Here is a 13,279-nt window from a genome sequence, read left to right as displayed (position 1 = left end):
TCAGAGTTTCTATTCAAAAGTTTTTGTCGTCCCAAAGAAGGACGGACAGGTGAGACCCATACTAGACCTCAAACTTCTAAACAGGTTTATCAAGTTCCCTCATTTCCACATGGAATCTCTGCATTGAGTTATCGCTTCCCTGGAAGAAGGGGAATTCTTCCTCAACATCCAAGACGTTTACTTGCACATTCCAATATTTCCCCCTCACTAGAGATTCCTGCGCTTCGCCATTCGTGACCAGCATTTCCAATTCACGGCCCTGCCCTTCGGCCTTGCTACTGCCCCAGAGTGTTCACAAAGGTCATGGCGGCTGTCATGTCCATCCTGCACTCTCGGGGTATGATCCTTCTGCCCTATCTGGACGACCTATTGATCAAAGGTCCGTCCTTCCACGACTGCATGGAGTCTGTTCACATTACTTGCGATACCCTTTCTCACTTTCTCGCCTGGGCTGGCTGATAAACTTAAGCAAATCCTCTCTGGTCCCAGCCCAGCAGATTGCATTTCTAGCAATGTCCCTGGACTGTCTCGGGGGTTGGTATTTCTCCCTCCAGACAAAGTCTTAGCCCTTCAACAAGGAGCCCGAGCGCTTCGTCTCTTACCCTCACTCCATCCAGTTTGCAATGAGGGTACTAGGAAAGAAGGTGGCCGCAATGGAACCGGTCCCCTTTGTGCAGCTGCACCTTCGTCCCCTACAACATTTCCCTTCTGGCAGCTTGGGACAGAAACCCTTTCTCCCTCGACTGAAGGTGCTTCTTATCCCTGTAGGTCAGACAGACTCTCAGGTGGTGGACATTGAACTCTTCCCTCAACCAGGGGAAGTTTTTTCTACCCGTTCAATGGCTAGTGGTGACTACCGATGCCAGTCTTTCGGCCTGGGGAGCAGTCTTCCGCCACCACACTGCTCAGGGTCGCTGGTCTATTCAGGAATCGCAGCTACCGATCAACATTCTTGAGATCCGTGCTATTTGACTGGCTCTGCAGCACTTCCATCATCTTCTTGCAGGTCACCCCATCCATATCCAATCAGACAACACCGCGGCTGTGGCATACATCAATCATCAGGGGGTACCCGCAGCAGGGCAGCTATGTCCGAGGTAACTCACATCCTTCGATGGGCAGAGAGCAACCACTCTGTGATCTCAGCGGTGCACATTCCAGGAGTGGAAAACTGGACAGCGGACTTCCTCAGCCATCACGGTCTCACTTCGGGGGAGAGGGAGCTTCATCTCGAAATTTTCTACCATACCTGTCTTCACTGGGGGATCTCAGATGTGGACCTCATGGCATCCAGGCTGAATGCCAAGCTTTACCAGTTTATAGCGAGTTCTCGAGATCCAAGAGCCATCGGTGTCAATACTCTGGTTCTTTCATTGTGCTAATTCCGCCTCCTGTACATTTTTCCTCCAGTACCGTTACTCCCCAGAGTAATCAGGAAAATCAAGGCGGAAGGAGTACCAGTGATCCTGGTTGCTCCCGATTGGCCGCGCCGCTCATGGTTCGCAGAGTTGGTACGCCTCGTCGCAGACATACACAGGAGACTGCCGGATCGGCCAGATCTGCTCTCCCAGGTCCCCATCTACCACCAGAACTCAGGGGCCCTGTGTTTAACGGCATGGCTGTTGAATCCTGGGTCTTAACCCAGGCAGGGTTTTCTCAACACGTCATTTCCACCATGGTTAGTGCCCGTAAATTCTCATCGGTACGTATCTATCATCGTACCTGGAAGTCATTTTTTTGCTTGGTGCAAGCATCGTGGTCTTTCTCCTCTCGTCTTCTCAGTTCCCACCATTTGAGAGTTCTTACAGGCCAGTCTGGACTCCGGGCTGGCACTCTGCTCTCTCAAGGGCCAAATCTCCGCTCTATCAGTCTTTATATCAGAGACTCATCAGGTCAAGACTTCAGGATAAGACTTTTTCTTCAGGGGGTGTCACATGTCGCTTCTCCCATGCCTTTAGAGCTTTGGGACCTCAACTTGGTGCTAAGTGCCCTTCAGGAACTTCCCTTTGAACCGCTTCAGGACATTTCGCTGACCTTTCTGTCCTGGAAGGTTGCCTTCCTTGTAGCGATCACATCGATCAGAAGGGTTTTGGAATTAGACTTTCCTTAACTTCCATCAGGACAAGGTTGTCCTCAGGCCGTCGCTGTCCTTTTTGCGAAAGGTCGTTTCGTCCTTCCATCTTAAAGACATTGTTCTTCCTTCCTTTTGTCCAGCCCCTGTTCACAGGGTTGAAAGAGCTCTCCACACTCTGGACCTGGTCAAAGCTCTGCGAAGGTATGTCTCAAAGACGGGATCCTTCAGAAGAACAGATGCTCTGTTTGTTCTCCTGGAAGGTCACAGGAAGGGTCTTGCCGCTTCTAAGGCCACGATAGCCAGGTGGATTCGTTCCACCATCCAGGAGTCATACCGAGTCAGAAGTCGGCCCATCCCAACAGGGATCAGAGCACACTCCACTCGAGCGGTGGAGGCTTCTTGGGCCATTCAGCATCAGGGGACGGCAGATCAGGTCTGTAAAGCTGCGACTTGGTCCAGTTTACATACCTTTGCAAAGCACTATAATATTCACTCTCAGGCTTCAGCGTATGCGAGTCTGGGCAGAAGAATTCTGCAGGCAGCGGTGGCGCACATTTAGGCAGTTGTTGCATGAAGCCTAATCCTTTGTTATTTTCCCACCCAAGACTGCTTTGGGACTTTTTTGTGTACTCACCGTAAAATCCTTTTCTCCAAGCCACTCATTGGGGGACACAGCACCCACCTGTTAGCCTATCGGCTTATATGGTCTTTGCCTGTTCTTTTAAGTTGACATGTTGTACTCTTCTATATAGTTGCACCGAACTAGTTCTCTGGGAGCCAGCACGAGGGTGTATACTGCAGAGGAGGACCTAACTTTTTTTGTGTTCACTTAATGTCAGCCTCCTAGTGGCAAGCAGCATACAACCCATGGTCTGTGTCCCCCAATGAGTGGTTCGGAGAAAAGGATTTTACGGTGAGTACACAAAAATCCCTGTATTTTTTTTGTTGTTTTTTTTCCCCACATTAAAAAAACAAAGAATTTGTTATTGCTGTGCACGTAAAAGTCCAGTGAATCAATCCATTTGGTAAATGGCATAATGAGAAAAATATTGAAACGCGATCATAATTTTTTTTTTTTTTTTTTTTTTCTCTTCATATTTTGGTCACCGCATTACCACAATAAGAAGAGATCAAAATATTGTATCTAGCCTGAACCGGTATCAATGACAGTCAGCTCAAGGCGCAGGAAAGAAAACAAGGCTTCACCCATCTCTTACGACCTAAAAATGAGGATTATCCTAAAAATAACCGCCCCCTTGAAAAATAAACGGAATCGCTCGTTTTCTTTGCATAATTAAACCACACCTGGATTTTATTTATTTCTGATCCCTTGAATGGTAAAATGAACCGTGTCATTCAAAATTATTGTCCCACTGAAAAAAAAAAAAACCAACAAACCTTCATACATCTATACGAGGGGCGATCCAAAAGTAATCAATACTAAACACAATGAATATAGTCAAAAAAAATTTTTATTTTTCTTCGTAGTCTCCTAACAAGTCTATACATTTAGTCCATCTCTTTTCTAAACTTAGAATTCCCTGCGAAAATTCTTGATCTTGACCCTCAAAAAAATCCCCAACAGCGGTTATCACGTCGCTACTGTCGTCAAATTTCTCGCCCCGGAGGTGTTCCTTGAGCCAAGGAAAGAGAAAGAAGTCACTGGAGGCTAGATCTGGTGAATAGGGGGGTGTTCCACCAGTTCAAAGCCCGCTTCTTGAATGGTAGCCATGGCAACTGCAGCTTTGTGAGCCGGCGCGTTATCTTGGTGAAACAGCACTCCAGCCCGCAGTTTTCCGCGCCTTTTCTCCTTGATAGCCTCCTAATCTTCTTATTTGTTCTGCATAGTAGGAGCCTGTAATAGTGGCTCCCTTCTCCAAATAGTCCACCATAATAATTCCTTCAGCGTCCTAAAAAACGGATGCCATAACCTTCCCTGCTATGTCATCGATTGTTGTTTAGTTTCGAGATCAAAGTGGTGGATCCAGGTCTTGTCCATGGTCAAAAAACGTGACAAAAAATGTTCCTTGTCTGCTTGGAACTTTTCGAGATTTGCTATTGAAATGTCAACTCGTTTCTTCTTTTGCTCGTCGGTTAACATTTTTGGCACCCAACATGCGGAGACCTTTCTCCTATGCAATTCTTTTGCAAGGATTCTTTGAATACTGCCATATGAGATCCCTGTGACCTCAGCTACATGCCTGATAGTCACTCTTCAATCTGCCAATACAACTTCTTCAACTTTTTTCACGTTTTCTTCATTGAGGGACATGGATGGGCGTCCTTCACGATGTTCATCTTCCGTCGATGTTCTTCCCAGCTTAAATTCCTTGGCCCAGCATGCAACTGTGGAATATGGAGGAGAAGAGTCCCCCAATGTTTCCACCAAGTCGCTGTGTGTCTTTGGTAGTCATTTTTTTCAAGCAGAGGTATTTGATGACAGCTCTGAGCTAGTTTATTTCCATTTTGATGTTCACTCCTTGGCAGTTCATATTCAAATGAATGTAGCTCCTGGGAATCGTGGTCTATTTAAGTTATTTTTTTCCTGGACTAGTGGGTACCTAAGAGAGAAGAAAACATTTTATTTTAATTTCTGTGTGCAATAGAAATAACCGATTATCATTACTTTTGGACCGCCCCTCGTATAGATGGAAAAATGTTTAAAAAAAGTTATGGCTCTTGGCAGGAAAGGAGGAGGAAAACAAAAAAGGCAAAAATTGGAAAGGGTTAATGAGACCAAAGAGCTGCTACAGCTGCACAGGAATTTGCTGGTGATGCACATGTATATATGATACAACCGCCCTGTATAGGGGATGGGGAAGGGGGGGGTTGTACTGGCACCTTGGCATCTGAGGTTTTGTGTCTGGTGTTTGACTTTGCAGATAATCTATTTTTTATTTTAATTTTTTAGATTAATGGAAAATCCGATGAAGAAAATCTGAATAAATCTGAGATCAGCCAAGTGTTCGAAATTGCACTGAAGAGGAACCTTCCTGTGAATTTTGAGGTGAGAAGAATGCTGGAGGCCACTGCTGAAATGGGGCTTGTCTCCATTTAAATTATCTTTGCTATCCCCTGGTCTGTGCTCTGCTACCACTGGAACCATGGAGAAGTAGGGGGGTGTATGGAAACCCTGACAGTTCGCTGGCTGAGACTTTGTTCTATGTGCCCCCTGAGTATAGAACCTATGATGTCAGACTGGCTCTCGCTCAGTCCATCAGGCAAGAATGTTTCTCAGCCTTCTTGATCGAAGTCTGTCCCATAATGCCGCTTTGCTTTATTGTTCACCAAACTTGTATTAGTTGATGTTTCTGATGACCCGTTTCTGCAGGTAACAAAGGAGACTGGACCCCCACATATGAAGAGCTTCATCACTAAAGTATTGGTTGGAGAGTTTATAGGAGAAGGAGAAGGGAAAAGCAAGAAAGTTTCCAAGAAAAACGCTGCCATTGCCATCTTGGAGGAGCTGAAGAAGCTGCCGCCTCTGCCAATCGTGGAGAAGCTGAGACCTCGCATCAAAAAGAAAACTAAGTCTATTGTAAAGGTGAGCCACTGTGCGGGTATCAAGGGTCACTTATGTCAGATATTCCCCTTACCGCACACTGTCTCAAGGTGAGGTCACCATATTTTATACCCCTATAAAAAGTACTTAAAACTGTGACGCAGATATAAAGGGGCGCTGCAGCAGGTTTTCCACCCCTGAGGTTCATCTGTTTTGTCACCCACACAGCTCCCCACCAGCCCGGACTACGGCCAGGGCATGAACCCCATTAGCAGGCTGGCTCAGATACAGCAAGCTAAAAAGGACAAAGAGCCAGAATACAGCCTAGTGACGGAGCGAGGTCTCCCCCGACGTCGGGAGTTTGTCATGCAGGTGCGTTAATTTTATTATATGTCGCCTCCTCCCTCTTTTCTGACTTTATAACCACAAATTCTCCTTTTTCTCCTTACAGGTGAAGGTTGGAAACCTGACTGCTGAAGGACTGGGCGCCAATAAGAAAGTGGCCAAACGGAATGCTGCTGAGAATATGTTAGAACTTCTAGGTTTCAAAATCCCACCGACTCCCCCCAAACCAGCTCTGAAGACTGACGAAAAAGTAGGTGCACCCGTGCTGGGTCCTGCACACCTTGTTGACTTGTTTCATGTCGGGGATACTACCACCTGCCTGTATTGTTTGCCACACACTATATATATATAGTGCACATATATATATATATATATATGTGTTCAAAATAATAGCACTCCAATATGACTGAGCAGATTAATCAGTTTTTGGTACAAATTATGTTACCAATTTACCAGTTGGTGCAGCAGATTGTAAGAAAACCATCAGACTCAGCATTCATGATCTGCATGTTTTTGAGTCTATGTATTAGAATTAAAGGGAACCTGTCACCCCGAAAATCGCGGGTGAGGTAAGCCCACCGGCATCAGGGGCTTATCTACAGCATTCTGTAATGCTGTAGATAAGCCCCCGATGTTACCTAAAAAAGGAGAAAAAGACGTTATATTATACTCACCCAGGGGCGGTCCCGCTGCTGGTCAGGTCGGATGGGCGTCTCCGGTCCGCTGCGGCGCCTCCTATCTTCTTTCCATGACGTGTCCTCTTCTGATCTTCAGCCACAGCTCCGGCGCAGGCGTACTTTGCTCTGCCCTGTTGAGGGCAGACAAAGTACTGCAGTGCGCAGGCGCCGGGCCTCTGACCTTTCCGGCGCCTGCGCACTGCAGTACTATCCTCTGCCCTCAAGAGGGCAGAGCAAAGTACTCTGTGCTTAGCCCGAGCACAAGTCCCACAGGACTGCACAAAAGAACGCACATCCCGCGACAAAGACGGCCACCAGAAGGATCTAGCCACCAAATCTCTGGTACCAAAGATTCCAGGATGCCCAGCCAACACTGAACAATGAATCTCAGAGATAACTCTACTAGTCCATCTATCAGGGACAAACAGTTTCTCCGCTGGGCAATGGTCAGGTCTATCAGCCTGAAATTTTTACAGCACCCGCCGCAAATCAGGGGAGATGGCAGACAAAATTCCCCCCTTTTTGAGAATACCCGCCGGCTCAGGAACACCCGGAGAGTCAGGCACAAAACTCCTTGACAGGGCATCAGCCTTCACATTCTTAGAGCCCGGAAGGTACGAAATCACAAAATCAAAACGGGAGAAAAATAACGACCATCGAGCCTGTCTCGGATTCAACCGTTTGGCAGACTCAAGATAAGTCAAATTCTTGTGATCTGTCAAGACCACCACGCGATGCTTGGCTCCTTCCAGCCAATGACGACACTCCTCGAATGCCCACTTCATGGCCAACAATTCACGATTACCAACATCATAGTTACGCTCAGCAGGCGAAAACTTTCTAGAAAAGAAAGCACATGGCTTCATCACCGAGCCATCAGAACTTCTCTGCGACAAAACAGCCCCTGCTCCATTCTCAGAAGCATCAACCTCAACCTGAAACGGAAGCGAAACCTCTGGCTGGCACAACACAGGGGCAGAAGAAAAACGACGCTTCAACTCCTGAAAAGCCTCTACAGCCGCAGAAGACCAATTGACCACATCAGCACCCTTCTTGGTCAAATCAGTCAACGGTTTAGCAACAGTCGAAAAATTAGCGATGAAGCGCCGATAAAAATTAGCAAAGCCCAGGAACTTTTGCAGGCTCTTCACAGATGTCAGCTGAGTCCAATCGTAAATGGCCTGGACTTTAACAGGGTCCATCTCGATAGTAGAATGTCATGATTCCAATGGCAGGGATTCACAAAAGGACAAGCACCAACGAGCTCTAGGGTGATGGAACCTGAGCTGACCGCGACCCTAAACCTGAACACACAAATAACAGTAGCCGGGGAACGTGCCTACGTTGATCCTAGACGTCTCGCACCAGCCGAAGATCTAACTTCCCCTATTAGAAGAAACACAGACCTCTCTTGCCTCCAGAGAAATACCCCACAGAAATAGCAGCCCCCCACATATAATGACGGTGAAATGAGAGGAAGGCACATACACAGTATGAAAACAGATTCAGCAAAATGAGGCCCGCTAAAACTAGATAGCAGAGGATACAAAAGTAAACTGCGCGGTCAGCAAAAAACCCTTCAAAAAACCATCCTGTAATTACTTGAACTCATGTTCCAACGCATGGAACATGAGGAGCAATTACAGCCCTCTAGAGCAACCAGCAGCAAAGAAACAATTACATGCAAGCTGGACAAGACAAAAATAAAGCAAAACGTGGAACAAGAAAATCAAAAACTTAGCTTGTCCTGAAGATTACTGAAGCCAGAAGCTGAGGTAACAAAACACTCTGATAACCTTGATAGCCGGCGGGGAAATGACAAGAAAGCCCGGTTAAATAGGAAACTCCCAAATCCTAATAGAACAGGTGGACACCAGAGACAGCAGAACACAAATCACCCAGTACCATCAGTAACCACCAGAGGGAGCCCAAAAACAGAACTCACAACAGTACCCCCCCCTTGAGGAGGGGTCACCGAACCCTCACGAGAACCACCAGGGCGACCAGGATGAGCCCTATGAAAAGCGCGGACCAAATCATCAGCATGAACATCAGAGGCAACCACCCAAGAATTATCCTCCTGACCATAACCCTTCCACTTGACCAAATATTGGAGTTTCCGTCTGGAAACACGAGAATCCAAGATCTTCTCCACAACATACTCCAATTCTCCCTCCACCAGCACCGGAGCAGGAGGCTCAATCGAAGGAACAACAGGTACCTCATACCTCCGCAACAACGACCGATGGAACACATTATGAATAGCAAACGATGCCGGGAGATCCAAACGAAACGACACAGGGTTAAGAATTTCCAAGATCCTATAAGGACCGATGAACCGAGGCTTGAACTTAGGAGAAGAGACCTTCATAGGAACAAAACGAGAAGACAACCACACCAAGTCCCCAACACGAAGTCGAGGACCCACGCGGTGACGGCGATTAGCAAACTGCTGAGCCTTCTCCTGGGACAACTTCAAATTGTCCACCACATGACTCCAAATCCGATGCAACCCATCCACCACCATGTCCACTCCAGGACAATCAGAAGGCTCCACCTGACCAGAGGAAAAACGAGGATGAAACCCCGAATTACAAAAGAAAGGAGAAACCAAGGTAGCAGAACTAGCCCGATTATTAAGGGCAAACTCGGCCAGCGGCAAAAAGGTAACCCAGTCATCCTGATCAGCAGAAACAAAACACCTCAAATAAGTTTCCAAGGTCTGATTAGTTCGCTCCGTCTGGCCATTCGTCTGAGGGTGGAATGCAGACGAAAAGGACAAATCAATGCCCATCTTAGCACAGAACGTCCGCCAAAATCTAGACACAAACTGGGATCCCCTGTCAGAAACGATGTTCTCCGGAATCCCATGCAAACGAACCACGTTCTGGAAAAACAGAGGGACCAACTCAGAGGAGGAAGGCAACTTAGGCAAGGGTACAAGATGAACCATTTTAGAAAAGCGGTCACACACAACCCAGATGACGGACATTTTTTGAGAGACAGGGAGATCCGAAATAAAGTCCATGGAAATGTGCGTCCAAGGCCTCTTCGGGATAGGCAAAGGTGACAACAATCCACTGGCTCGAGAACAGCAAGGCTAAGCCCGAGCACAAACCTCACAAGACTACACAAAAGAACGCACATCCCTCGACAAGGAAGGCCACCAAAAAGACCTGGCCACCAAGTCTCTAGTACCAAATATTCCAGGATGACCTGCTAACGCAGAAGAATGGACCTCGGAGATGACTCTACTGGTCCAACTATCCGGAACAAACAGTCTCTCAGGCTGTCAGAATGGCAAAGGCTCAGCCAATGATCAGCTCCAGGATGATCAAAGACAGTCTCAGGTTACCTGTGAATACTGTGACAGTAGGAAGTCCCACAAAAAAGACATGTACTGAGGCTGATACAGTTTGCCAAAAACACATCAACTGTCCTAAAGAGAAATGGAGAAACATTTTGTGGACTGATTTAAAGTAAAATTGTTCTTTTTGGGACCAAGGTCCGCAGATAGTTCATCAGATGACCCCCAAGTTCTGCATTCAAGCCACAGTACTCTGAAGACAGTGAAGCATTATGAAGGGCATGTTTCTTTTACTATGGTGCCGGGCCTATTCATCGCATACCAGGGATCATGGACCAGTTTGCATAAATTAAAATACTTAGAAGTCATGTTGTTTTATGCTGTAGGGAATATGACCTTGAAATGGGTGTTTTAACAAGACAATGACCCTACACACCAGTAAACAAGCCAAATCTTGGTTCCAGTCCAACAAAATTGAGGATATGGAGTGGCCAGCCCAGTCCCTTTTTACTTTTCTGTAAATTTTCATCTTTTAATTAACAGAGTGAAGGGGGCGATGGATCCTTTCAAGGTTCCGATCTCCCCCGAACCATCAACAGGCGAGAACGCGGAGTGTCGCCTCCCCGTACCCTTTCCTGCGACGTGGGAAGCCATGCCTGAGCTCCCTTCAGGGGCGACGGTTCCTTCAGGTCCCGATCTCCCCACACCAGCAACGGGCGAGCACATGGAGTGTCGCCTCCATGTATCCTCTGCTGGAGCCAGACCTAATGCCGGACAACTGGCCCTGTCCACCCGGGGACTGAACTCCGTGGATGTATAGAGGCCCCTCTCTATGGCGTCCGAGCAGCCCCCACTGTCCCACCACAAGGAGGCGGACGTTCCTCTCCACCTCCCTAACAAAGGGATGATGGATTGAGTTTTATCCCTGCACCGTCCATGCTGCAATACCTGACCTGCAGCAGAACAATAGTGCGCGCACTTTCCTCGGCGCTGAAACCCAGTCATCGCGGCGACTCCATGCCGGAACGCGCACCGATGGTGAGTGGATCCAGTCGGTGGTGGCCTCTGCAGTGGGATATTCACATGCTGACAGGCAGCATCAGCTTCCCTGTGGCCCACCTCACTGAGGTAATGCTCCGTCCAGCTGCAAAAATGTAGCCCCCGGCTTCAGCACCATGGCGCGCTATGGCGGCTCCACCCACCTTTTCTGGAGCTTCTTCCCTGGCACGGGAGCAATACCTGGCTGGTATTGCTCACGCTGGCTGCAGAAATTTAGGCCCCGGCTTGGGCCTATTCATGGAAGTCACGAGGCTCCGCCCACACACAGGGGATATGGTTTTGTATTAAAGGGGCACATGACCAGAATTCCCTGGTCTTAAAGGCACATGACCAGTATTCCCTGGTCTTAAAGGCACATGACCAGTATTCCCTGGTCTTAAAGGCACATGACCAGTATTCCCTGGTTAAGGCACATGACTAGTATTCCGTGGTCTTAAAGGCACATGACCAGTATTCCCTGGTCTTAAGGGCACATGACCAGTATTCCCTGGTCTTAAGGGCACAGGACCAGTATTCCCTGGTTAAGGCACAGGACCAGTCGTCCTCGAGGCGTACCTACTCAGAGCACTCACCACGTCCAGAATATGGGGAACCCATTCCGTTATGTGGACTGGTGCCAAAAGAGATGAGGGAAGAACGATGCCCTTATAACTGTGGGAATACAATACCACCTTGGTAACAAGGGATGGGGATTGCCTGTAGAAAACCTTTCCTTGATGGTAATAAGGGAAAAGGTCTGAAAGAACAGAGCGGCTAGCTCCGAAGACTTGTCAGGATGAGGAGATCGCAGAGAAAAAAGGGCGTTGTTCCCTGATAGTAAAGTCTGTCCGGATCAAAAGGAGTCTACTGTAAGACTCCCAGGATCATTAAGGTCCCAAAGATCTAATGGTATGCGATAGGGAAGAACCACATGTGAAGACTCCCTGCGAGGAAGTCCATATTTGCAGTTTTGTTGCACTAAGACGGAAAAATACTAGTTCAGCAAACAAGAAAGGAGATTTTTGTGTACTCACCGTAAAATCTTTCTCTTAGCCTCTAATTGGGGGACACAGGACCATGGGTGTTATGCTGCTGTCCACTAGGAGGCGACACTATGCATAATCTGAAAAAGATTAACTGTGGCTCCTCCTCTGCAGTATACACCCCTGGACGGCGTCAGCCTTCTCCAATTTTGTGCAAAAGCAGTAGGAGGAATGTAACATGAATAACATAGTTGCCTTCTTGTAGGCATGGTTATGTTATTCATGTTACGTTCCTCCTAATGCTTTTACACAAAACTGGAGAAGGCTGACGCCGTCCAGGGGTGTATACTGCAGAGGAGGAGCCACAGTTAATCTTTTTCAGATTATGCATAGTGTCACCTCCTAGTGGACAGCAGCATAACACCCATGGTCCTGTGTCCCCCAATTAGAGGCTAAGAGAAAGAGATTTTACGGTGAGTACACAAAAATCTCCTTAACTCCATCGCCTCATTGGGGGACACAGGACCATGGGACGTCCCAAAGCAGTCCCTGGGTGTGAAGCAATCGACGAATATTGTGTAGACAGGCCCCTACACTTGAGGCACTGCCGCCTGCAGAACACATCTACCCATGCTCGCGTCCGCTGAGGACTGGGTATGAACTCTGTAGTGTTTAGTTAACGTGTGTCGGCTAGTCCAAGTGGCCGCCTTACACACTTGTTGTGCCGAAGCCTGGTGCCCAATAGCCCAGGAGGCCCCTACCGTCCGTGTAGAGTGTGCCATAATACCGTCTGGAAGAGGAGAATTCTTAAGGCGGTAGGCCTATTGTATGGTGGATTTGATCCACCTGGCAAGGGTAGCATTGGAAGCTGGCAGACCCTTGCGGCTGCCTTCCGGAAGAAGGAAAAGAGAATCAGACTTCCGGAAGGACGCAGTCCTAGACACACATATGCGCAATGCCCTGACAAGGTCAAGCATATACAGAGCCTTCTCCACTCTATGAACCGGGACCGGACAAAGGGAAGGCAGAGAAATTTCCTCATTGAGGTGGAAGTTGGACACAACCTTCGGAAAGAAGGATGGGACCGTATGGAGGACTTCCTTGTCCTGGTGAAAAGCCAGAAAGGGCCGCCTGCAGGAGAGTGCTGTCAGTTCAGACACCCTGCATAGCGAGGCGATTGCCACCAGGAAAACCACCTTCTGAGATACAAGGCGGAGCGGGACCTCCTTAAGGGGTTTGAAGGGTTGTTCCTGCAATGCTGTCAGGACCAGGTTGAGGTCCCACGTTTCTAGTGGTCGTCTGTAGGGGGGAACCAATTGGGAAAACCCCTGAAGAAATGTCCTTACTTGCGGA

The 13,279-nt window shown here is 47.9% G+C and overlaps 1 protein-coding gene across 2 annotated transcripts in view; it reads left to right on the top strand.

Moving 5' to 3' along the window:
- The window catches only part of STAU1 (staufen double-stranded RNA binding protein 1), a 68,445-nt gene that overhangs the window by 37,979 nt on the left and 17,187 nt on the right, over nt 1-13,279 (top strand). For both annotated transcript variants that reach the window (XM_069750822.1, XM_069750823.1), the window contains exons 8-11: nt 4,986-5,081; nt 5,406-5,618; nt 5,805-5,948; nt 6,028-6,171. In XM_069750822.1, coding sequence (XP_069606923.1) covers nt 4,986-5,081; nt 5,406-5,618; nt 5,805-5,948; nt 6,028-6,171 — 597 coding nt within the window. The remainder of the gene's footprint in view (nt 1-4,985; nt 5,082-5,405; nt 5,619-5,804; nt 5,949-6,027; nt 6,172-13,279) is intronic.

The sequence above is a fragment of the Ranitomeya imitator genome, chromosome 2 (genome assembly GCF_032444005.1).
Source record: "Ranitomeya imitator isolate aRanImi1 chromosome 2, aRanImi1.pri, whole genome shotgun sequence".
Lineage (NCBI taxonomy): Eukaryota > Metazoa > Chordata > Amphibia > Anura > Dendrobatidae > Ranitomeya > Ranitomeya imitator.
This window is presented reverse-complemented; position numbering and strand designations above follow the sequence as displayed.